The sequence below is a fragment of the Nelusetta ayraudi genome, unplaced genomic scaffold (genome assembly GCF_046127955.1).
Source record: "Nelusetta ayraudi isolate G7.1 ecotype Tasmania unplaced genomic scaffold, CSIRO-AGI_Nayr_v1 ptg000011l, whole genome shotgun sequence".
In the NCBI taxonomy this organism is placed as follows: Eukaryota; Metazoa; Chordata; class Actinopteri; order Tetraodontiformes; family Monacanthidae; genus Nelusetta; species Nelusetta ayraudi.
Genome location: NW_027466061.1, coordinates 6875833 through 6901264, shown reverse-complemented (window position 1 = coordinate 6901264; position 25432 = coordinate 6875833). Strand labels below are relative to the sequence as shown.

Here is a 25432-nt window from a genome sequence, read left to right as displayed (position 1 = left end):
GAGCGAGCAAATATCCTGAGACCCAACCAGCGCCCTATAATCCTGAGACAGCTACCCGTCCTGCCGTGAGCATTAACATCCTACACTTCACTAGCTGTTTACTAAATATGCTATATTTAAAATGAGCTTGCTGACTTCTGTTAAAAGTGTCTGTTTTCAGTTATTCAGGGTCTTGTGGGATTATCTAAGTGTGTGTGTGTGTGTGTGTGTGTGTGTGTGTGTGTGTGTGTGCGGCGCATGCGTGTTTTTAGGTCAGCAATTTAAGCGCTGCCTATCATCTGAGAGGCTGTGAGCCATCAATGACTAATGTGTCAGTCTGTCACAGTCAAGGACCTACCATATGGTGCCAGTGCCCCCCTCCTCCCCTAAAACACCCTGCACACACACACACACACACACACACACACACACACATACGCACTTATACCAATGGGTGGGCTGGAAAAGAGCAGATAACTAACCACACTCCCTAAGCTGATTGGTCTAATAGGGATGAAAATGTCAACGGGTTTCTTTATCATTGGCCATATTAGCTATTTATAACTAATTAACCATGACAGTCAAAAATGACACGACCATGTAAGCGTGTTTGGGCCTCCCCTCCCCCGCGGAGTGGTTTGTGTAACCTTGGTGAGGACAGTCTTTGAGTCCATCACTGGCAAAAACAACCACAACGGTAAATGTGTATATATTCAATGATGACCCAAAGTCATCGGGATGATCATGGGTCGCTGATGGGCTGATGTTCGAAGTTCAACATTTACATTTCCGAGCAACTCCATCGCAGTACATTGTCCCATACAGTCGGTGGCCATATGCTTTGGTTCAATCTGCAGAGGAAGAAACCAGTTTGCGCTCACTGTTGATGCTCACTGGAATCCAGCGTCTCTACACTGGCGTTGATCGTAACCCTCTAGATCTGCCAACGACGACCCTCCAGTAGGCTTTGCAACTCGAACCCCAGCCCACTGGGTGAAACGTGGCAGTCAGCTGAATATTACAGCTGTGCAATTCATTGCCCAGTCACGGTGGTCTTGGCCTTCGCACCTCACCATCGCTAGCGTGGCCCAGTACCAGTGTCACCGTGGCCAAGACCACCTGTGTGCGGTGGCCGGACGAACGCACGCACACACACGCACGCACGCACGCACGCACGCACACGCGCACGCCAGGACCCCCAAACGTGAGAAGAGAGCAGCCATAGTCTGTACTTTACATAAATGCACCCTGGGGGGTTGGTGATGCTTTGTGCCAATTAGAGCCGGCGCAGACAGCTGAGGGCGGCCCACAGGCCGAGCAGAACCGCGGCCACCTTTTCCTGGGAAGCTCCACCAATTACCACCCAGCAGGTGCAGCGGGCGGCTGACTCACAAGGACACGCGATGCGATGCGCACGAGGAACCTCGCAGATCCCCGGCCACGCTGTCCGTCTTTTTTGGCAGCCAGCGTCCGACTCCGTTCCTTCCCTCCCCACCACATTTAATTGAATGTTTTTTTGCCACCTGCCTTCCTCAGTTTGCTGCTGTTTCTCTTAAAGATGCCCACCCGAAGAAATTGAGAGCATTGAGAGAGAGGGAAGATGTTTTTTTTTTTTTTTAAGTCATTTTTTTCCCCAATAAATCCCCCCTCCTGTTTCACTAGTGCAGCGTTGCTAGCCGGCCTCTCCTTTGTATGAGAGTCAGAGGCAGCTGACGCGCCCTAACCTTGCCACCACATGGTGACTACGGTGCCACCCCTACCTGCAGCCCCGCTGATGACCGTGACAGCCCATCAGCATCGCTCCCTGGTAGGAGCCACCGCGCTTGCTCTTTTGTTTTTTACCACCGCGTGCACCCCCCTCAACTCCACCCACCCTCCCAAAGTCACTTTCAAAGTGTGCATTTAAAGAGGGAAAAAATAATAAGCAAGTGGTATAGCACGCGACGACCTCACAGGCTCACCTGTGGATCCAATGCATCGTGGTGTCATGATGTCGTAAGTGAATTTGGACCTACGATGCTGTGTGATGCTCAGTTTTTTCATATTATTTGGAGTTACCAGACAGGACCTCCTCCTCCTTTGTTTACCTGCAGCAATGTGTGTGCAATCCCTTTGTTTTTACTGCAAAAGAAACACACACACATTATTATGATTTTTTTTTTGGAGTGGCAAATGATGCCACAAATCCCGGGTAAAATAGGAATTTTCTCAGTCCTGGTGAGCCCCCAGAAAAGCTAGAGGCTTGTATTATTTGCTAATAAAAATAGTTACATAAAATGGGAGCATCATCAGGAGTCACCTGCTTTTTCTTCCCAACTTCCAGATCAGCAGCGGCACCGGGCGACCGTGCAGGATGAACCCTCTCTTCCCTTTGCAGGCCGAACATGCGATTTGTGAATCAGCTCCGAGGCTTGTCTCCCCCGCCCGACCCCCCAACCCCCACCACCCTCCCCTGCCTTCCCCGCCGGAACCGCAGGAGCAAGTGTGTCATCCATGCAAAATGGTGTCGGCGAAGGGGGGGGGGGGGGGGGAGAGGGAGGGGGCGGAGCCACGGTATATGGGCAGAGTAATATAGTCTTAGGCTGCCTCCACCACACCTGATGATATGGAGCCAATAGGGGCATTTGTCAAATGCAATCAGGTGTGATGGAGGGAAGAGATAGAGCGGCTGGGATGGCGGGGGAGAGGAGCAGGGGGGGGGCTAAACAGCTTGAGTGCTGCCAAACCCTCTTTGGAGCATCAGCTGTGAGCGGGGACAGGGACGGAAAAAAACACGCATTTAGCGGCTCGCGGCGAGCGCCGCTCCGAGGGCACCGTTCGCAGATGAGATTGTTTATTAATCATTCTGCTTTTTCTCGCCCGGGAATCCCGAAATCCTGGCCGATCTGAATATCACGGCCCGAGTACGACGGGGAAAAAAACGGGCACGACCTTGTGTGCAAATTGCGTCCAAATGCGGCGAGGTAATACTTTAATCAAAGGTGAGGGACACTGAGCTCTTCATTTCGCCACCGACTACGGCGCCGTCCCTCGTTCTGCTCCTCCTCTCTGAGTGGATGAAAAAAGGCCCACAAGGTCAGAGCGGAGGCCGGGTACAAATCCCACGAGGCGCCCACTTGAATGGAAAGTCTGAATCTGATTTACACTTTGGCCACATGTGCCAGCTGCCATTGGGAGGGCAGCCGGCCACATGCAGTTGGAATGAGGCTGCAGGTAGAGATAGAGGGAAGAAACAAACACAAGAGCAGAGGCTCCAGTGTGAACGGCAGGGGCGACCGTTTTATATCAAGGAGCTCACATTTACAATCGGCGTGCTTAATGAATATTGAAATGGGTGAGGTGACACAACATTGGTTCATGTGGGAGGTTTTTCTCTTAAAAAAAAAGGGAAAAACACTTCATTTGATCCTTGTCCGCGAGAGGCTCATAAGACTTGAGAGTCCATTCATATTGACAAGCGCACCTCCATTATGTAAATGAAGATTGCAACGCTTTAGCGTGTGTTTTATCCTCAAACCAGATGGCAATGTGGCAATTTAGTAAAATGATTCCTAAATAAAAGGGGAACATCATTTGTGGAAAAATCTGCGCAACATAAATAAATAAATAAATAAATAAATAATCCCTCTTTTTTTAAAAAAGAAAAAAAAGGGAAAAAAAAGAAACATCTTTTTCACTTTGCAAAAGCCACAATATTAAACCAATACGCAAGACATAATTCTGATCTATGCGCCACAGTTGCTAATTTGAATCTGTTGCGCAGCAGGATGGAGCTCATGCTGCGTAAATACCATTCACTCTCCAAAACACATTAACTGCCATCATGTGTTTACCCGTTATTCTTCTTTTGGGGCACTTATTACCGAGGAGAAAATATGATTGCAGAAACATAAAAGCAAAAGGTTACAGTCGTAAAGACGGTAATAAGCCGCAGACATGATATCATGTTAACTGGCTGCCACACTCAAAGGAGATGTATACCACTTTAACGGCGCAAGTCGCTAAACCGCATCGTAGCGTTTTTCTCTAGCATTAAACAGCATAGCGAACACTCATCACCAGACACCCAGATTTTCAGTCTTCCCCCCCAGCATCAGCTGCTGATGCTGATACTCAAATCTAATATGTGCTGCGCAAAAAAAAACAAAAAACAAAACAAGTGTTAAAATGCTAAAATGTGCCGCGTCAAAGCCGCATAAACGGCAGGAAATTGTAGCAGAGATCCTGAAAAACCTCAATCAAATGAAGTAAACAGGTCGGTGTATGTTTATTACGGCTATAGCTATGCTAGTGGGGGAATAACACTCTGCTGTAATGAGGATGTCTCCACGGTCTTGCATTCTGTCTCCATCTCGATTCTAGATGGTCGGTTTCTGTGCAAACCCTGATTTAACGGAGGGGGGCGCTCTGCCATGTCTGAACTTTATTTGAATTGACTATTTGCTTAAATGCAACCTTGTGGGGCGACTATGGCAGCATTGAAATAGGACTGAAGCAACTTGATTCCACATATTTGTAAAAATAGTTTCATCTATTCAAAAGGCTAAAACCCTTTTTTTTCTTCTTTTTTTTTTTAGTTTTAAATAAATCCGACCATTGCTTCCAGTTTCTTTATTTCTGTGACACTGAGCAGATGTGCAGTGGTCTAAAGAGCTCTCTGGCATCTACATATCATTTCCACATTAATGAGTCATAGTGTTGAATAAATAAGCTGATGGTCAAAATGACAATTGCCACTTGAGCAAAGCAGCACAACTGAAATGCACAAACGCACATGTGTGCCAAATGTCAAAAAGTGTTTCTTTTGCGCGCACGTCTACACTTCAGTATCAAGCATTTCTTGTTGGAAATACAGGAAATGTAAATGAAAGATCAGCGACCTAAAAGATTCATTTAAATATATATACAACAAAACAGGCAAATGAAACAGTCCGACCCTGAACTTTCAACTGCAATTGCTCATTTTAATTGTAGGTAACAGGGTGAGGGGAAAAGAAAGCAATCTTCTGATAGCAACAGAACTGAAAGGACATAAGCTTCTGGATCTCTCGTTAAAATATTCAAACACTGTACAAAGCAAAAAGGGCCACTTAAGCCATAATTAATTGGACTTGACAGGTTGGAATCAAAAAGGGGCTGCACTCAATAAAATCTTTAATATGCAATTTAGAATTTGGCTTTATTCCATTCAGATGCAACTTAAAATAAATAAATAACACAATTGTAGCGCTAATTAAACAAAATGCTTTTAATGGGAGCAACTTAGTGCAATGTTTACCAACAGCGAGGCAGCCCTTGGTAAATTTATTTTCTCATGAATAATGACTATTTATCAATTACCTTGACCCTGCTGGGAGTTTAAATGAGTCGCTCTCCGATGCTTTCAAACTCAAGTACAACACAAGACGTGCGCCACTCAAGGAGCGAGTGCAGAACAGTATTGTTTTAGTTCTGTTTTCCGCTTCTCTTCTCTTGGACGGAGCGTCTACGATTCTGTCACAACTTTAAACATGTTCGACAGGCGATAACGCAAAGATGATCTCCCTTTCAGCAAGACGGGCGTGGTGTAGGGGGGACTCACAAACATTTCCTCCTGGTCTTATTCCATCTGACTGAGGAGAACTTTTTTCCCCTCTTTTTTAATACACAACTATCCTCATGTTCACACTGCAACTTGGCAGCTGGGAGACTTTCTGGCAGACGATTCAATGCAATAAAGCCGTCACTTGAGTGCGATACTGCCTGTCCTACTTTGTGCTCACCTCCTATTACATTCAAATCGAATTCAAATCAAATCGAATTTTAAAGCTGTTTCTGCCATTTCTCTCACAACCACTGCATCCAGCAGCAGCAGTGGGGGCTAACCCAGCATAGTGCTAACTGTCTCACGCAGCTTGCCTGCCAACACTTTTTAAGCTATGCTTCCAAAGTACACAAATATTAGAAAGGAGGTGTAAAGGCACAAGACGACCCTCTAACTATATGTGTATGTATATATATATATATATATATATATATATATATATATATATATATATATATATATATATATACATACAGTACATGATATTATTTTTTTTTAGGAGAAGCAAATGCAGATGCAGGCTCACAATACTGTGAAGAGACACTAATGCGGTCAAGCTGATTCAATTAACTCTGAAAAAAACAATTCCTGCTGAACTGACACTCACACCAGTTGGTCCGGACGTCAGAGGGAGGGAGCATTATCATATACCCGTCTATCATAAACAGCTGACTTCGCCTAAACCACTAGAGGGAGAAATAGGCTGTGATTTAGCTCATAGGATGCCGGTGACGAACATGTTTTTTTGGCGGACGGTGAAAAACTGAAATGTACATTAAGCCGCGTCCCGGCGCACAGTCGACATGATTTCATATCAGAGGAGTAACTGGTCTTTGAAAAGGATTACTGCGCCTTGGTGGCTTTTACAATGTGTGTTCAGCTGGAAGAGGCTGATGCTGGGCCAGCAGTGGTCTTATCAAAAACAAGTTGAGGCAGCCCTCCAGGAGGCGAGACAGAGAGCAGGATAAAATCCATGCTTCTGCTCAACTAACCATCAAACCTAATTACCTGTGGACAGGACTTATGGGCCACATGTCGGGTTCAAAGTTTCCTGATCAGGAAGTGACTTGGGGAGGGAGCTTTGGAGTGAGTGTGTGTGTGTGTGTGTGTGTGTGTGTGTGTGTGCGTGCGTGTGTGTGCGTGCGTGCGTGTGCGTGCATGTGCTCACCCGCGCGCATACAGGCATACGAGGCTGGTCAATGCGTCCGTGACAAAAAGATTAGGACGGTAGACGAGACTTGGTGCCAGATCCTGGCTCTGTGCCATTAGTTCAATCAGGCAGATTTATTTAGCTTTTAGACAATTCGACCAGAACCCCGAGATACCACTTCAGAAAATAAGCCAAAGATTATTCATGGCATGGCGGCTGCGATAGGGATCTGTTGTCACTCACGGGCATCGTGTGCGTGTCGGCCTCGCTCGCTGCGCTATTCTTCTCCTGAAGGAGGTGCCAGCGAGTTCGGAGGGAGGCGCGCGCACGCTCGGAGGTCGTGGGGAAAACAGAATTAAAGCTAACTGCCAAGCTGACACGCACGTGTCAAACCGGCTACGGCTGCAACACGACCGCGAGATAAGGAAGCCCCGCTTCTCACCTCCAAAAGGGGGAGGGGCTTTTATCCCTATGAAAATGCCTTTTTTTTTTGCGACAACATAAGCTGCTGTTTCCCTCCGGAGGATAACAGCAGAATTATGTCAATAACGTCTGCAGTCCACCAACCTTATTTTGAAGCTTTTCCATCTGTCGACGTGTTTGCCTGCTAATCAGATGCAAAATATATCTGCCCAGGCCGAGTTGATGGGCTAATATTTTGCTGGTGTTAATGCTAATGTCGTCCCTTCGACCTCGACCGTCATCTTTTGCTGTCAAACAGAACCCCTCGCACACTTTCCACGCAAAGGTGGATTCGTAAGAGCGGCCCACGTTTTACTCATGTAGCACAGCCGCCTCGGGTAAGAAATGGGCTTTTGTTAAAACCAGAGGGAGACTCAAGTTAGCTTCAATCATCACAAAGGCAAGAAATAAACACTGTGCAAGGTGTTACATATCACATTACATATCCACAATCTTTCCCTGGTCCCCTATTCCCAACAGTGTTTAGAAAAATGTCAGTGGTGCAATATAGCAAAACGCTGGTGTTGATGTAAATGTCGAAGCTTAAAAAAAACAAGCAGTCAACAGATCTGCTGGAGAGTTTTGTGAGGACAAGCAAAAATGGACGACGAGCCGTCTGTCTGTCACATTCAGTTCAGGCCAGATTTCTAGCTGTTAGTTTATCCTGCTAGCTACAGGGCAAGGCTTCCTCCTGGCACGGCAGCCTTGAAGTCAATTCTTGCCAAAGACAGTTGGAAGTGAAAGGCAACAATGTAGTCCACACGGAGAAAGTCTCTCTCGCTCGGTTTCTTTAAGTTGTTGCTCTTCTATCAGTGAGGATAAGCCACCGTGTTGTAACGTGTCTCTCCAGCCGCAGCTAGGCGTGTGGTCACTGTTTTTATCATCTGTCATCTTCTGTTGCCTCACTGCTTCTGTCAAAGCTAAAAGAAAAGCAGGCTGGTAAAGAATCCAAAAGAAAAAAAGGAGGTTGTCACATCATAACACAGCTATTAGCGGCGCATTGAACAAATAGCTTCACTTTCTGCGGGTGAAGGGAAATCTTTGAAGCTCGCCGCAGCTCCTGTATTACAGAACCTATGGAACGTTTACACACCAGATTGGTGCTGAGCGGGCAGCTAATTTTAAGGTTCACGCCGCCACTGGTGGGGCTACGGTGGTTTAATCACGCGGCTCATCTCGATTGTTCAAATGTTAAAGGAGAGAATTAGTCAAATAACGACGCTGACGTCTCTCCTGCCTGCTAATGGCAACGTGATCTGGACCGCATGCTAAAGCTACCACCGAACTCACAGCGCTACAACATGTTGCTAACTACAGAAAGCCAAAGCCGCTGAACCCTCCAACCGTCTTAAAGCGTTCAAACAGACAACCACTTGGAAAACAAATAGACATACAAGCTTGTAAAAAAAATGCGTTGGAGACCAAACTGAAACAGTTGCTGTGTTCAGTTTACGGCTGACATAACCCCCCCGCCACCCCACCCCTAAACCCCCCCCCGACCCCGCGCCCCTCTTGCAATTACGCTACGTTGCCCCGTTTTGTTTGGCCCGCTTCCGCCGCCGCACCAGGAGTAACGAGTCTGTCACATCCAATGTCGAAATTTTTTTTTTTTTTTTTTTTTTTAAACACCTGGGGCCTAACGAGCACAACTAGAAAATATCCTGCAGGACGGCAGAGCGGCATTAGGTTTTAAATGGAGGTTAAACCTGAGGAAAGGAGGAGTCCGGCTGCACGGGGGCGAGCGTCCTGTGAGTCACGGCGGCCAAAACGTGTCGGAACATTCGCCTGATGATTTCAAGGAGGCAGTGCGGCGTAGGAGGCGCTCTGGCCACGCTGTGGCAGGTGGCTGCAGGAGTGCAGGCAGCAGGGCTCCTTTAAGTCGTTTCTCAGCGCTGGCGCTGAATGGCCATTGTGACGCCGAGGCGAACAAAAGGCCCAGCGTCCAAGCTGTCAATCAAAGACCGGTGCGCTCATATGTGCATATCGCCTCATGTTCCCTCGAATGTAAATGGGGGTCTTTTTTTTTTTTTTTTTTCTTAAAGGCTTATTTCTCGCACAAAAGGCAGCATATTGAAATATGATAATTGAATCTGCTTGCTGCCGTACTGGGAAATAATGTGGGGACGGCCGCGTGACCCGGCTTTTTTTGTGTCCCGCCCCTGTTTTGTCTAAACTGCAAGTTGATCTCTCTGTCTCTGTCTCTGTCTCTGTCTCTCTCTCTTGACTGTCTCTCCATCTCTCCCTCTCTTTTTAAACCGTTCCCTTCAGCTATGTTTATCGATTCATTTTGCCAACAAATCCAATATTAGAGGTGGCAAAGGCTGCCAACGCTGTGGAAAAGGCTCCAGACTGTTTACGAGTCTCAGAAACGAGTCCGTCCAGAGAAGTGCGGAAACGCCATTAGTCGACGTCTTGAGATCCATTAGGGCGCCGCGTGTCAGCTCGGCCCGCCGTTCTCTGCATGTTTATCGCCGCGCCGCGCTGAGCTGCTTCCTCCAGGTGGTGCTGAGTCACGGGTCACGCCCGGCGCTTCCCAGTGCACGTGGAACAATGACAAGGCCTCGGTCGAGATCTGACGAGACTGAAAAGGGTCGTTTGGGTGCAAGAGTCGAGGTTTTTTTCCCTCCTCCTCCTCCTCCTCCTCCCCCTCCTCCTCCTCCTTCCTTCACGATTCTGTTTTAAAGCCCATCACGGAGGAGCTGAAATTTGACACCATCATTTTGTTTCTCATTTGGCCGCGACATCAAGGGCCACGAGGTCTGTCACTCACAGGCTGCTGCCGCCTTCTGCGGACCTCAATTCAAATATGTCAGTCTGTGCTCGCGGTGCTCCGGGAGCGCAAAGCCCGGAGCCGCGACGAGGAAATCCATTGCATTTATTCAATTTGCCAGCGTTAGAGCAGCAGGAATTGGGCGAGCATGTTGCTTTTAATTACCAGCAAAGTAGCCGCTCAAGAACCACTTCGTCCCAGGCTAATAAATAAATGAGGCTCACACACGAGCCGCTATATCCCACAGTCAACACATCATCATCGGCTCTCATATTGGATCCTTGTGGGAAGATGCAGTCACTTTAATGTTTACTTAATCATTAATAGGATGCTTGGATGAATTATTTAGGCACCGGTTGGCTCTTGACCCCACGGAGAAGGGAAAAAACTAAACAAAACGCAGATTAGCCGAGGATTAGCGCAGTGAAAACCTGTTGCAGGGGCGCCGCTTCTCCTTCTTTTTTCCTTTTTTTTCCCCCCTCACTCGACGCCATTAAAAATTGCTCTCCGACACCAACCTTCGCTGGGCTTGTCTTGAATGTACGCACCGTGCACAGGGGCCATTATGTGTAAATAAGAGTGAATAATGCTTTATGCCTGGCTTCACTTAAAGGCTCCGGCAAAGGCTCTCGGTGGACCTTTAGACTTCTAGCAGCTGTTTTTACGGTGCCTGTGCACCCGTCCTGTGCAGAGGAAGCAACATATTTTTCTCTTCTGCATGAAGGGCCAGCGAGGAAATGTGTCGTGTTGATGGCTGCGCTACCAGTCTGGGGTCTGACGGGCCCCTTCTGCATGCTTGTTGACGTGTTTGCAATGGCCATCCTTTAAAGAACGCTTCATTCTTGTAACTTTATCCAAGTTTAGTAGTTGTCACAATGGTACATCATAGTGTATTGCTGCTCCAATGTGTCCAAAAATGTCCAAATAGTTTTAGCCACTGAAAAAGGAAGACTTTCATGTTGCTATGAAGAATTCTGGGATGCCTTAAAGGTGCTTAGAGGCTAAAACAGAGACATATATATATATATATGTATATATATATATATATATATGTGTATATATATGTATATATTCACAGAAGACTGCAATGGTGAGCTCTGTCTCTGTTTTAGCCTCTAAGCACCTTTAAGACATCCCAGAATTCTTCATAGCAACATGAACCACTGGTTTGTAAACAGGAAGAAACAGCTGTCTGTCTTTTCTCCCCTCATTAAAAAAGTCAAGCCGAAGCAGAATGATGATCAACTGGCATCAAATCATCAGCAAGAGGGCTAATTAATATATTTACAGGCAGTTTATTAACCATTCCAGAGCAAAGACAGGCCTGATTTACGAGAGCGCCTTCTCCACGGTGAAATACTTCCTTCATTTCAAAGCCTTTGCAACATTTCTGGAGTTATACTTCTAATTCTAAAAGTCCTCTGAGCAAACGCAGCGTCTCATTTCCGAGCTTCTCCCTGCACCGTCACCTACGTCTGCGACGGGCTCGAGCGACGCACGCAACAAGGCGACACTCTCACACTTATTGTTATTCCATATGGAATCAAGCTGTTTTTTGTTTTTTTTACATTTCCTGCCACTGTTCTCGCTCCCACACAGGCTAAGATTGCAGTTTGCGAGGTGCGGGAGCGGAGGCGTCCACTTCCACACCAGCCAGGTGGTGAGACTGCTGCAAATTACTCATGGCACTTTCTCTGATGACATTTTTCCCAACATCCTCCCTGTTGATCGCCCCCCACGCCCCCACCTCCCGTCAACACCTCGCCACCCCAATGCACATGTTAGTCCCTCCCCCCCACCCATCCGTGTCACAATAGCGCGTTCCTGGAGATTGTTGCCTCCTGCCGTCACCTGATTGACCCTTTGAGCAGGTGCTGGATCCGATCCAATCACAGTCAATCTTCTTTAAACATTTCATTCTTTAAGCAGAACAGGGGCTCAAAATTCCATCATTCAGTGACCCGATCAGCCGCCGATAACACAATCAAGCCAATCCCGGCTTATCCCGAGGGAGCCATTTCAGGAGGGACAGCTGGGGGAGATGAGACGGCGGACCTACAGAAAGGTGTCAATCTCCGCTGATCCACGGCTCTCTTTTGTGAGCCGCCGCCTTCGCCGCGTCTCCTTGTCGGCGAAAGCGGCCGTCTGAAAGGCATTTCTGCGGGATCAGCGGCGGCCAGGAAGAAGTCCTTCTTTAAAGAGGGGGCCATCCTTTCTGCAGAAAATTCTAACCTGAAGGAGGGACACTTGCATTCTGTGTTTGTGTGTGTGTGTGTGTGTGTGTGTGTGTGAAGGCTCCTACTTGATCTCCCGGACAAAGCCGGACACCCAGGGAGACAGAGAGAGAGAGAGAGAGAGAGAGAGAGAAAGTGAGAGAGACAGAGAGAGACAGAGAGAGAGAGAGAGAGAGAGAGGGAGAGAGGGAGAGGCAGAGAGAGGCAGAGAGACAGAGAGAGGCAGAGAGAGAGAGAGAGAGAGAGGGAGAGGCAGAGAGAGGCACAGAGACAGAGAGAGGCAGAGAGAGAGAGAGAGAGAGAGAGAGCGAGAGAGAGGGAGAGGGAGGGAGAGAGGCAGAGAGAGAGAGAGAGAGAGAGAGAGAGAGAGAGAGAGATAAATGATGTGAATACTTCAATTCTTCAGCGGCCATTTAAAAGCGATTCCATTGTAGACATTGCTGGGCCACTGGGCAAGTAAAGGTCAAGGGGGATATGAAAAAGTTTGTCTAAACCCCCCCCCCCATCCTCCTCAGCCACATGTCCCCGCAGCACCGCCGCCGCTGTAGCCACATTCATAGGCAATTCATTTATATGGCCGTGCCCTTCTCCGCTGCTAGCCCCCGCCGCTAACTACAAGTGACTGCAATGAGATTGAAGCCTGCGGCTAAATGTGCGCCGCGAGAGGCACATGCTCCATCATCGGCGCCGTGATCACTCCTTATAATCACTGGAACCAGACTATATCCCCGGCTGATTGGCCGAGTCGAGGCGGAGAGGAAACAATCACAGAATGTCAGGGATGATGGACACCGGGGACGCCGGCGTCGCGGTGGTCACCGCGAGCTGCCATGTAAATGGCATGCAAATGTGCACCTGCACTCCGCCGAGGAAGTGGAATGAAGGACTGTGGCCTTTTGATTAGGTTCCTTTCGCTCATGTTAAGTGTATTTTTTTTCCCCTCTCGCCGGCATTAATCACCCAAGTTTTGCTGTTACGGGAAAGAATGCGATGCCACGCGTCGCCACCGTCCGGCCGTCGAGCCGGAGATGAAATTAGAACTGATGGCACAAATGCGGCCGAGATGATGTGACGCGGGCGCTTATTTAAATAAGACCTTCAAAGGTCTGATAGTAAAAACCGAGCCAGAGTTCCTCCGTTCCGCCGTAGAAAGCTCCAAGGACTCGAGCACTTGTGCAGGTATGCACAAAGAATTCATTGGGCCTCTATTGTCGCCCGCGCAGTTATTTTGCTCCCATTTATAAAAAAAATCTGAGGCCATGCAAAATGTCAGTCGGTATGAGATTACCGGAGGCCCAGAAAGAATTCCATGCTGGAGCGGAGGAATCCATTTCAGACGGGGGTTTTTTCTTTAATAATTTCCTCTCATCTGCTTCCCTCCCCGTTGAAGTATGTGAGAAGTATGCAGACGCAGTCGCTCGCCAAAGGAGGGACTCAGCGGCTGCGGCTGCAGGCTCCTCCCCCTCCTCCTCTTGTTGTGACACTGCTCTTCCTGTTCAACTCGTCCGCACCTTTCTCTCCTCTTTCAACAGCCCACTGATCTCATTCTAATATGGGGACTGACTGCCTTGCCTGGCTTTAAAGGTCCAGTGTGTGAGATTTAGTGACGCCTAATGGTCAGAAAGCAGCACTGCAAATAAAGTCAATCCCCTGTTTTCTGATATCTCACTTGATCTGATTGACTCTGGGGTGGTGCTGATGGTGGGCGAGGCCTCCACCTCCTCCCTAGCAGACCAACTATTTATGTTAGCATAAATGCTAATGAACGATAATGTATCCAAAAATAAATGTTTATTTCACGCCATCGGATCGCTTTCAGTGTTACACAACAGGCTTGGACGGCTCACCGGTGACCTGCTGGTCCGTTTACCTTTATTCCCGTCGAGCCCAGTGGCAGTGAACTGGTTAAGCCCCTCCTCCTCATCCTCCCCTCCCTCCCCCTCTCCTCCCTGCCCTATTCAGCCCCACCTCCAGGATCTGGCTCTAGACCAGTGGAGCATGAGAAGCAGGACAGGCTGGACATAAAGGGGTGATTGTGGCAGCCCAGTGACATGGAAGCAAGTAGCTCTGATTAAACTAAAAGTCGGCTTCAGGCTTGCGCACGAGCGAGCGGCGGGCGCAGGGGGGGAAGGAGGGGTTGGGTGGGAGGGGGGGGGGGGGGGGCGGGGTTGGTTGACTTGGACTCTCAGCCGAGCCAAATAAGGGAACTATGAGACGCAACCCTAAAGCCGATTACAATAAACCAATGAAGAAGCATTAGCCTCCACAGCTAATTATGCCTTTAACTGTGGGCAGAAGCTGGCGTCATGTCCGGGCCGGCCTCGGCTGGTGCGTCACGTCCACATTTAAAAGGTGTCATCACATTTCCCATCATTAATGAACTGCTTGCCTCAGTGGAACATGGGTGAAATATTAACAGGCACCACAGGTGTGGCCCACACAAAACTTTGGCTTCAATATGAAAACTGCACTACGTCTCTCTCTCTCTCTCTCTCTCTCTCTCTCTCTCTCTCTCTCTCTCTCTCTCTCTCTCTCTCGCTCTCTTTTTTCCGCAGTCATTAGAAGGTAATGCTTTGCAAGACACTGAATCCCTACAAGCGCATCTGCTGTTCTTTAGCCGCCGCGACCTCTGACCTCAGAGTAAGCGCCGCATTTAAAGGAGGGCAGAATATTTAAGGGCTGCATTAAAATATCAGGAAAAAAAAAAAAAAACCTTCTCTGCCCTCGGCTCTATTATTCAAGCGGCACCTCTGATATTACTCACACCGAAAACACAGCAGGTGAAATGCATCACGAAATACGACCGTTCCTATTTTATGAGACTCGATGGGGTGGGGGGGAGGGGGAGGAAAAAAAAGAAGAAAAAAAAAAAGAAAAACAGGACAAATTTTCAGCTGCAGAGGAGAATCAAAGGAAAAACAAAGCCGGTGTTGTCTTCTGCTTATGAGCGTAAATCTGCACAGCGAGCCGCTTCATTCGACCTGAGCGGCGGGCGGGCGGGCGGGCGGACGGACGGACGGACAGACGGACGGACGGAGCAGCCTCCAGTCAAGAGTCCTTGAATATAAAGGGTGACGGCCGGCAGCGCTGATAAGATTGTCTAATCTGGCTTGCAGGCCTGAGGTGCCGCGCGGTGGCGGCTGGAGGAGGGAGACAGACGAGGAAGAGAAGAATGAAGGCATTGGGGGGGGTGGAGGGGGGGCAGGATGTGGCCACTATTAAGAAGGTAATGGGATCCATCTGAGATGCATTAGAATGGCAGGGAGGGACGGACGGAGGGATGGATGGCGGAGGGATGGATGGAGGGGCTTGGGTCGTGTTCGGCTGCTTCCAGGCTGCAGCCTCCTGGCCCGGCGCTGCCGCTGCGGCGGCGGCGGCGGCGGCTGGACGCAGCTCGTCAGAAGTGGTGCCAGCTCGGCCGTGTGCTGCTTCCTGGCGGTGACGGCCCCGAGACACCGGCACTGAGGCTGATGTGCACGAGAGCTGTCAGCCCCCCCCCACAACAAATGCCATCTCTCTGTCTCTCTCTCTCGGCTCCCCCTACCTCACCCAACCCAGTGACAGAATGGGAGGGGGGTCGGGGGTGCAGACAGAACCTGTGACCCAATTGTGGCCACAGCAGCTGTTTCCCCTCCACTGCTTCCCGGCCGCCACCGTCCCCGCGGACCACATCCCGCTAATTGGCCTACACTGACTTCCGCACACACACACACACGCACGCACGCACGCACGCACGCACGCACGCACGCACGCACGCACGCCAAGCAGCGTCGGTGAGACGGCCCCGCTGGCGGTGAGCGCCACCGTTCTGCCGCCGCCTTGAGCTGCGTCGCAACAATGATTGATAAGCGCCTCCAAAAACATCCTCCTCTTCCTCCTCTGCCTCATCTTCCTCTTCCCTGGAAATACAAATGAGCGGACGCGGTGTCGGGCGGCGAGGTCGCCCCGCCACCGTAGGGGAGGCGGTGGGTGGAGGGGGGGGGGGGGGGGTAGAGGGTGGACGGACGGACGGACGAGACAGTGGGAGTGACGACTGACACGCACACTTACACCCAGATTTTATGGAGGGGAAACGGAATTAATTGGCTCTGCCTTCCGTGGATAAGTCCTGCTAGTGTGTGTGTGTGTGTGTGTGTGTGTGGGTGTGCAGCAATAATGGTAGGTTGGCAGGCTATTTAATAAATCCTGGGATGTATAAGGCAGAGAGGAGGGGAACACACACACACACACACACACACTAAACAGAGAGACGGCTCTCTTTGCTCTGTATCCCTGACGTAGCCTACAGTGTCTACACTGATTACCTCATTGCCAGAGACACTCAAACCTGCCCTCCCTCCCCCTCCCTTTCTCTTAACCTCCCTCCTTCTATCCCCCCCCCCCTCTCTCTTTCTCTATCTCTCTCTCTCCCTCTATCACACACACACATCCCTAATCATGCACCTACATGAGGAACACTCAGCTGCTGCCGCCGCCGTCGCCGCCGCCGCCGCCACATCCGGAGCACGGACAAGTAGGCAGCGGAAAGCAGGCCTGGCGGGGAAACAAGCACGCGATCTGCCTCAATCACTCTGATTTGTTTGTTTCCTCCTGAGCGTTGGAGGATTCCTCAAGGAGTCGAGGAGGGAGGAGGAGAGAAAGAAAAACTTTGTATAATCAAGTCAATTATGTCATTCAATCAAGTCGAAAATCATTTCGAGCCCTTTCTCAGATTCATTGATTGCGAAGTCGTGCTGGATCTCTCTCTCTCTCTCTCTCTCCCTCTCTCTCTCGCTCTCTCTCTCTCTCTCTCTCTCTCTCTCTCTCTCTCTCGCTCTCTCTCTCTCTTTATGTTGCATGCTGCATTTGCGTTGTGCAAATAATCGCTCTTTATTTGTCGCGATGGGCCAGGCCGTCTGATAAAACAGGCGCAGCCCATGCTGATGAGCTGCGGCTCGTGAGTGTGTAACAACACGACCCAGGGCGGATATTTTTTTTTTTTAAAGGTCCCCCTTCTGCAGGTTTGCAAGGTGAAGAGGGACGGACGACAGCAGCTGGATCGACCGGCACATCGACTCCAAACTCCAGCCTTCCAACCCTCCCGTCTCCATCTGCTTTAATCCTTTATAGATTACACAACCAATCAGTGGCAATTATGACGCTTAAGTTGCAGTGAAAGCGAGTCGCAGCTGTGCCGGGTGGCTCCGAAAAGAAAGAAAGAAAGAAAAAAAACAACAAAAAGAAAAAAAGAAAAATTACAGAAAAAGGAGCAGGAAGAGGAAGACGAGTTGCAAATAACCGCTGAGGAGATTCAACAGTGTCGGTTTCATCAGAACCAGGCGGCGCTTCTACAGAGAAGAGCAACAGGAGGTTGGGGAGGTGGGGTGAGGGGGTCAGGAGGGAGGAACAGAAGAAAAAGCGCCGCCGAAGGCTCTTCTGGATCCGACGTCGTCTCGCGGCAGCTAGCCGCGTGGCTAATGTCGCGGCACCACGGGCAATCAATCTGATTGGCCGGCTTGATTTTGTGACAGACAGGAGGTTCGCCTAATCACCCCCCTCCTCCCCCTCCCCCGCTGCCTCCACCCTCCCCCTCCTTTTCCAAATGCTTGTGGAGGGCTCTTCCTCCTCCTCCTCCTCCTCCTCCTCCTCCTCCTCCTCATCCTCGCCAGTTGAATGTGAGATAAATCCAGAGGATGGAGGGAAGTTGGAGTGGCGGGTTAAACACAGCGGAGCCGCCCCCACTGCCACTGATGGAGCGCGCGCACACACACACACACACACACACACACACACACACACACACACACACACACACACACGCACGCAGGTCCGAGTACTTTACTGGAGAAATGAGACGGCGCTGCTTGCGTGCGTGAAGTAAAAAGAAAAAAAGAAAGAGAAAGAGAAAGAGAAAGAGAAAGATTGCAGTTTCTATTGATCTCCAGCGGCTCCTGTGTCTCCTTCAGGACGGTGCATTATGCGCCCGTGGGAAAAAATAATATATAAAAAATCCATCGGCAGCGGACAAAATTGTTTAAGCTGAAGGTCAAGCAGCGACGGTGGTGGCTGAAGGTGACCTTGACTGAGGCGGAAGATGACATGAGGGAAATCACGTCTCGGCGCGGGGTTGGGGGGGGGGGGAAATTATCTGCGAAAACGCAAAAGCCCATCCTGTGTGTGTGTGTGTATGTGTGTGTGTGCACGTGCTCCAGTGTGCACGCAATATGAAGTTTGTGTGTGTGTGCCTGTGTATGTGCTTGTGTGTGTGTGTGCATGCTCGCATCATATGCATGCCCTTGCATTACAGAGCGTCCCTGTGCAGCGACATTTCCTTTCAGCAAGGTTTCTTCTCATCATTTCCTGTAACATTTTGATGCCTTGGCAGCTTTTTTGAACCATTTTCAAAAAAAACTATTTTGCTTCATAAAATATTTTTTTAAAAATAACTAGGAATAATTAAACGGAGATGATTGCATGCCAAGCACGAACAAAATGCATAAAAAACCTTTAATGTCTGAGCTCTACACTAAAAATACACTCATCTCACTCACGGTGGTTGTGAAAGACCTCACAGTTCTGCATGGCTCTGGGGACGAGGTGGTTAAACAATAGCTTTCTTTTCCTTTAATTATTTGTCATTGCAGCGTTGGCTGAGTCTCGACAGGACCGTTCAAAAGTGGTCACCTGACCGGTCTTGAGACCAAGAATACTCGAGGACAACCGCTGGCTGCTCTTTAAAAGCTCAAACTCCAAGGCTGCCTCCAACAACAGAGATCCTGAAACAGCAACAACCCCAAGAAGATTTCACACTCTCATGTAGCAGCGGAGCACAAAGATCCGAGAAATCTCATCCAGCTCCAGAAAGCAGCGTTTAGATTGCACCGGTTTGCCTGGAGGTCCCACTGAACGCAGCGTGGTTTCTGGAGCTGTTTGGATTCAATGCTTCCTCCGCTGGGATGATAGTACCGTCCTTGAGGAGAGGTTAGTGCCCTTTGTGACATCACGAAGGTCGACATCCAAAACCGCAGGTGACAAGTGGGGCAAGCCAAAGAAATAAAGCAGCGACTTTTTCTCACTTCTGGCCCGTTTGTTTGTCTGACAAACGGCTGGAAACACATATATTATAGTTACATAACATCAGTTATGTAAAAGTGAATTCTGCATATCAGGGGGACCTGCAAGCCCGACTAATAACTCAAGACTGATCGAGTCAGATAACCACATTATATGAGAGATGCTGAGCGCAGAGAGGGAAATCAAAGAAAAAGCTTGTTTCTGTGGTTATTGTGACTCTGCAGGGTTGAAATATATGTAGAGAAAAAAGATGACTCCTCTTACCTTCCCAAACTGTTCGAAATACTGCTTCACATCTTCCACTACCGTGTTGGCCGACAAGCCGCCCACAAATATTTTCTTTGTTCTTGTGACCATCTGGAAAAAAGAGAGAGAGAGAGAGGGCAGGGGAGGAGACGGTGAGCGACGGGGGCTTCAAATGCGCCGCGCGGCGACTTTAATGAGGCTTCAAACGCGGCGAGTGAACCTGCACCTGCCGAGGGAGGCAAACAGGCAGGAAGCAACACATCCGCACAAGTGCGGCCGGAAAAGCGCTTTGTTTTAACCTGTTATTACAGCAAGGTCACGAGTGCCGCCGCGTACATTTTAGGATGATTTTTTTCTTCTTTTTTGTGTGTGGGGGGGGCTTTGTGCATTTCTTTCACAACGGCATTAGGAATTGAACCTCTAATCAAAACAGACTGTCAACGAATTAAAGCCCTCCGTTTCATACATAAAAAGTTTCTGTTTATCTTGAGAAAGAATAATAAAAGGAAAGAAAAAAAAAAAGCAAAGAGGGAACAACAGAAATAATTTATGGACTTTACAGAGGGGGAAAAAAACAATTAATGAGCGCTGGAAGATGGAATCAGAGTGCATTAAAGCCTCATTTAGTCTCAAACGGCAAGAATATTAAGGATTATTACCCACGGCGTCAAAAAGGGCACCAACATCTGCCGCGGAGAGCGCAGGCTAAATTTAGGAGGACGATTTCTCAGGGAGGAGAAGAAAAAACACGGTCACAGCTGAACACCAGCGTCGGCGCACAGACATCCGTCAGTGGCTATTTCCATTTTGCGCGCGATTAAAAATGTACACGCGAACCGGCGACCTCACAAGGCGACATTTAACGAGGGGTCGGCCTGTAAACATCCAGCTGCCGGAGAAATGGATGTTTCCCGCTAAATCAAAGCTGACCCTCTGACCCTCTGCTCGGGGAGGGGGAGGGGGGGGCCAGGGGGGGCACAGTTTCTTCTTCAGAAGGCACCACCCTCAAAACACACACGCAAATAAATGCAAAACTTCACATTTTCAAATGAAATTCACGTGCAGCAGACACAACTTGAGGAGAAACAAGGCAAATCCCGACACAATGGAATACTGTACAATAAATACTTAACTTAACTTAATATTGCACACACGCAAAATCAAATTTCAAATTTAAAAAAGCTCATCAAAATCAATAAAATGCAAATAATATGGTGCGCTCTCTTTTATTTGCAGCGTTCTTAATTAAATTTCAGCAGTAACCTTTTTCCATGAGCTAATAATAAAAAACAAAATAACAACAATGAAGCAATTCAGTAATCATAATATCCTTCAATTAATACCATGTCCTCATCGATGTGCCAAAATACCAGCAAAGCCTACTGGGATTTGTGGTATTAGCGGTACATGTGCTGTATAATAGCAGTGGGCCAGCAGTGATTTTGTATTGCCTCGCGGGCCAAACACGATTACACTGTGGGCCAAATTTGGCCCGCGAGCCAGAGTTTGACACCTACGGGTTAGCAGCACGCTAACGCTAATGAAGTGCTCCAGAGTTCACTGGGGACCTGCAGTCCTGAGAACAGACCTGAGTCTGGTTGTTCAGTTCTCCAGGACTGACTCCAAACCAGCCCGACTGGACCAGCCAGAGGATTAAACGCTCCAAAGCTCGGTTGAACGGCGCCAAGCGCCAACACCCAGACTTAGCAAACAGGGGGAAAAAAAGAGCCACAGTCTCTACTTGTTCCACGGCCCCTGACTGAGGTAAAGGTTTACGACTCGGCGCCTCCGTGCCACCGGTGCCGTGATTATGGTTATTGCTTTGGCCTGATCTGACTCTAGCTGTTGAATACTGTTGCCGAGCCTGTTACCGGCCGACCTCCGAGTAATCGAGGTGATGCCACCGTAAACGACTTAGCATGTTTTGCGCGGGCACTCCTCGCTCGGGGCCACGTCCCCGCACAGTTTGAGATTGATCCGGAGCCCTTCAGCTGGTCGATGACAAGCCAATGATTTAAGGCTCTGGAAAAGACCAAAACAGTGAAAAAACAAGCGCAGCTGCCTGGCTTGACATCAGAGAACTAAAGGATGAGATGTATAGAGGCATAATAATTAGCATGACTTCTGCTAACGCGTCCAACCAACAAGCTGAGGATTAATTGTGGTTATGGACATGGCAACAAACTAAATTGGTCAGAGTCTTGGCAAAGAAACGAGAGACAGCTACATGATGCTAGCTCAGAGCTTGTTGCTAGTAGACGGCGGATACAAATACCTAAATGGAAAAAAAAAACAAAAACTATAATTATAGTTCTTCATTTGACAAGCCAAATAGCACCACGCTAACACGCCAACGCGCTAAGCTACAGGAAGTTCCCGTTCAGAGCCAACACAGAGGCATGAATCAGGAAGTCTTCCTCGTTTCCACCAGGGAGTGAGAAGTTACTGACGTCAAGTGGCGCGTAACAATTTTTTTTGGAAGCGTCAATCGTTAATCTTACTGACAAAACAGGAGAGAGAGCGAGAGAGAGCTAGAGAGAGGGGGGGAAAAAAGGCCACAGGGAAACTCACAGGAGCCCCCGCGAAAACTCCCAGGGCTCACCTGCATCAGACAGGAATAAATGAAGGTGGGCGCAGGATAAACACGCTCCAGAGATGCGCGGCAAACTATCAAGGAGCTTGATAGAGTCTACCTTGATCAGAATGCTGAGCGAAACACTTTGGGTTTATGAAAGAGGCTCGACGCAGGGAGAGCGAAGGGGGGGGGGGCAGCTCCAGCAGCCCATCTGTCAAGTGTGTTCCAGGTGCACGGAGTCTCGCAGGCACATATGCACGGGGCCTCCCACGCACGGGCCCTCGCTCGTTCGAGTGGGTTTCTTCTTTGTGTTCATTTAGCTTTCAGAGATGACTGCCAGACTGAACACGAGGCGGACTCGTCAAGACTGCAATTTCTTTTTTCTTTTTTTTTTCTTTTTTTTAATTACACGTGAACCAACGCAATTTTGATGCCAAATTAAAACTCATGTTCCCAGGAATTCAGGATCGTGTCCCATTCACTTCAATGGTGTTGCTCACCCACCGCCTATGCCGATTAAGTTTTTGGCTTCCGCATTATGCAACCCATAGAGAATGCATGCTTCACACTACCCATCACGCCTCTGGTATTCCCGTGATACAGCGGGACGCATCAGCCAATCACAACACAACGAGCCGAGGCACGGCATGTAGGACGCTGTGATTTAACTATTTTCTGGTGATTTTCTGGCCTTTATTTTTTTTTTTTTTTTTGAAAGAATTAAAGACCATAGCTTAAAAATGTACAATAGAAAGATTTATTATGAATCATGTTTCAGGTCGCAGTGTTCCTGGCAGGCATTTTAGAGGTGTTTCTCTATAATGTATTGTGGTCTAATGGGGGAAAGACTTTTTGAGCCATATGAGGTTTTGACTGCAGTACCTCGAGTGGCCACTGGAAAATAATTGCTATTCTGCCACAGTGCTAGCCCAATATCCAGTTCTTATGACACATCCAGGGGAATACATCAGCTAGCTAGCGGATAGTAATGTGAGTTAGCACACCTGCTACGAGTCTGTTCAAAATTCCACACTCAGTTTCTAGACATTTTCAAAGTACAATTTTTCAAATATTTCAATTGTTGTTCGAGTGTTTAATCCAGCGGGATTCAGTCTGGGCCACACCTGTAGTCTGACAGCAGACTCGATGGACTCAGACGGCTGTTTTAGGTTGAGAGCTATGACGTGCAGGTGCATCTAGCGTTCAGCTGTCAGCAGAACGTTTCCGCAGCTCCTCTCACGGTCAATACTTCTTCCTCCAATCTGCTCAACAAATGACCGGCTTCCCCACATGTCGATACCGGCGAGGACGGGCCGCGTCGCTAATTCCAAACTCTGAGCGCTAATTTGTGCCCGCTGAAGTGCGCAGTTCTGGGAGATAACGGCTCGCCTCGCGTCTCGCCTGCTAACATGATGAAGGTCTGACTATTGACTGCAGGCCGTCACCGCCACGCTAAAATTCAGACGCGCTGGTCTGTTTTTTTTTTTGTTTGTTTGTTTGTTTAGCTAGCATCACCTCAGTCCCAGCAGACGCTCCCAATGCTAACGATCTACTTCCTGTCGTCGTCTCCTGCCTTGACCGTCACGGTGTGGGCGTCAGGCCGGTTTTGGTTGCCACTCTGGCCGAAAACCAGCCGCCCCTCCTCTTCCTCCTCTTCCTCTTCTTCCTCCACTCGCCAACATCACACCCCAGGCCTCAGAGGTTATCAGCCGCGGATGCTGCCGCCGGCAACCCCCAGCCAGACAGCTGCTGATAAACTGGCTCGCCGACTATTTATCAACATCAATCACTTTTATCGGAGCTAATCTGTGTGGGTGGGGAGCAGGAAGGGGAGGGGGGAGGGGGGGATTTATATATATATATTTATATAAATAAACAAATAACCAATCCAGTGTTCTTCCTGCTTGCCTCTCTAAACCAGCTTCCCTTCCGGGCCACCTTGTCAAGTTTGTCTTCAAACTCTGACACAATATTTGATTATTTGCAGCTTTTATGTTGTGTCTGTAAACACAGAACCTGAGATTAGATTAGATTAAGATATGACTTAAAAAAATGAAAATAAAAAAAGGCCAGGCCTGACAGTGTCTAATCTCTTTGGATTTAAAACTGTATTGATAAAGAAAAAAACATCAAAAAAAAGAAGAAGCCCAAAGCAGGAATCTGCTGCTGCTTGTGTCTGTCTGAAGCCGGCAGATCTGCAGCCGACACCGCGCACATCGTTTTACAAATTACTAGTCGGAGGTCCCCCCCCCCCCCGCTCCACGTCAACGTTAGCTCCGATCGGTAGCGCCGGCAACGCAGCGACGCCAGCGGGCGAGTTTAAAAAATGGACCGCTCTCCAGCCCACTTTCACCACCCTCTCCCCTCTCCTGTAACCCAATTTTGAAAACTTTTGGTTATTTTTGCCCGGTCCTAGGAGACAGTGGAGAGGAGCACCACCAATGTGCGCGGGGCGTGTGCATGTGCCTGCGTGCACCTCTAATTTCTCCAGCATGCCAAACGTGTTCCGCGCGGCACGGTGTCGCTCTGAGAAGTGGACTAAAAGCTTCCGGTGCTCTCTCAAACTAAAAAGCAAGGACTAAATGTGAAAGACACCTAATACAACGAGCAGCCGCGGCAGCTGGCGTGTGATTTCTGTCACTTGAGGAGAAGTCGGAGAGGACGCCTGCTAAAGTCTCGGGTTTTGGAAGCCAGAAATGGAAACCATCCATCACCTTTGGAGGAAAACAGTGAATTAGGACGCCGGCTTCATTTGACTTTATTTTCCTTCGAGTCACTCTGAGCCCCAAAGCAAACAAAGAAAAAATGCAGACACGCCTGACACAGCTTTGTGGAAACTGGCCCCTCGTGATGTCAAAAGGGGGCTTAGCTATCTCGCCACTCCATCAGCAGCCAGGTTTTTGCTCCTCCTCCTCGTCCTCCAAACAAGCGGGCGATGGGACAAAGCTGCAGCTTTAGCCAGCAACCTGGCTGCAAACACAGAGCTAAATCCACCAAGGTTTATTTTTTGTTACAATAATGAATGATGGATTGGATTTATACAGCGCTTCTCTAGGAACTCAAAGCACTTCACTTTCACTATCACTTTCATTCACACTACATTCACACTGGTGGTGGTGCACTACATGTGGCCTGGGACAGACTGATGGAAGTGTGGCAGCCAATCTGCACCAAACAGCCCCTCCGACCTCTAATGTGGCTCGCCCAAGGACACAGCCACGGCCTGGGCTGGAGCGGGATTTGAACCGTCAACTTTACGGACATCGCACAACCCGCTCCAGCTGCTGAGCCACAGTCGCCCAGGTACTGAGAAACTGCACTGGACAGCTCCAGCAGAGAAGAGCTCCAGGCGAGGCCGGCTACCCTGAGCGAGCGCTGC

General features: G+C 48.9%; 1 protein-coding gene across 7 annotated transcripts in view; it reads right to left on the bottom strand.

Moving 5' to 3' along the window:
• LOC142884582 (RNA-binding protein Musashi homolog 2) overlaps positions 1-25432 on the bottom strand; it is a 263144-nt gene that overhangs the window by 152250 nt on the left and 85462 nt on the right. For all 7 annotated transcript variants that reach the window (XM_076020330.1, XM_076020329.1, XM_076020328.1 and 4 more), the window contains exon 6: positions 19497-19589. In XM_076020330.1, the coding sequence (XP_075876445.1) occupies positions 19497-19589 (93 nt within the window). The remainder of the gene's footprint in view (positions 1-19496; positions 19590-25432) is intronic.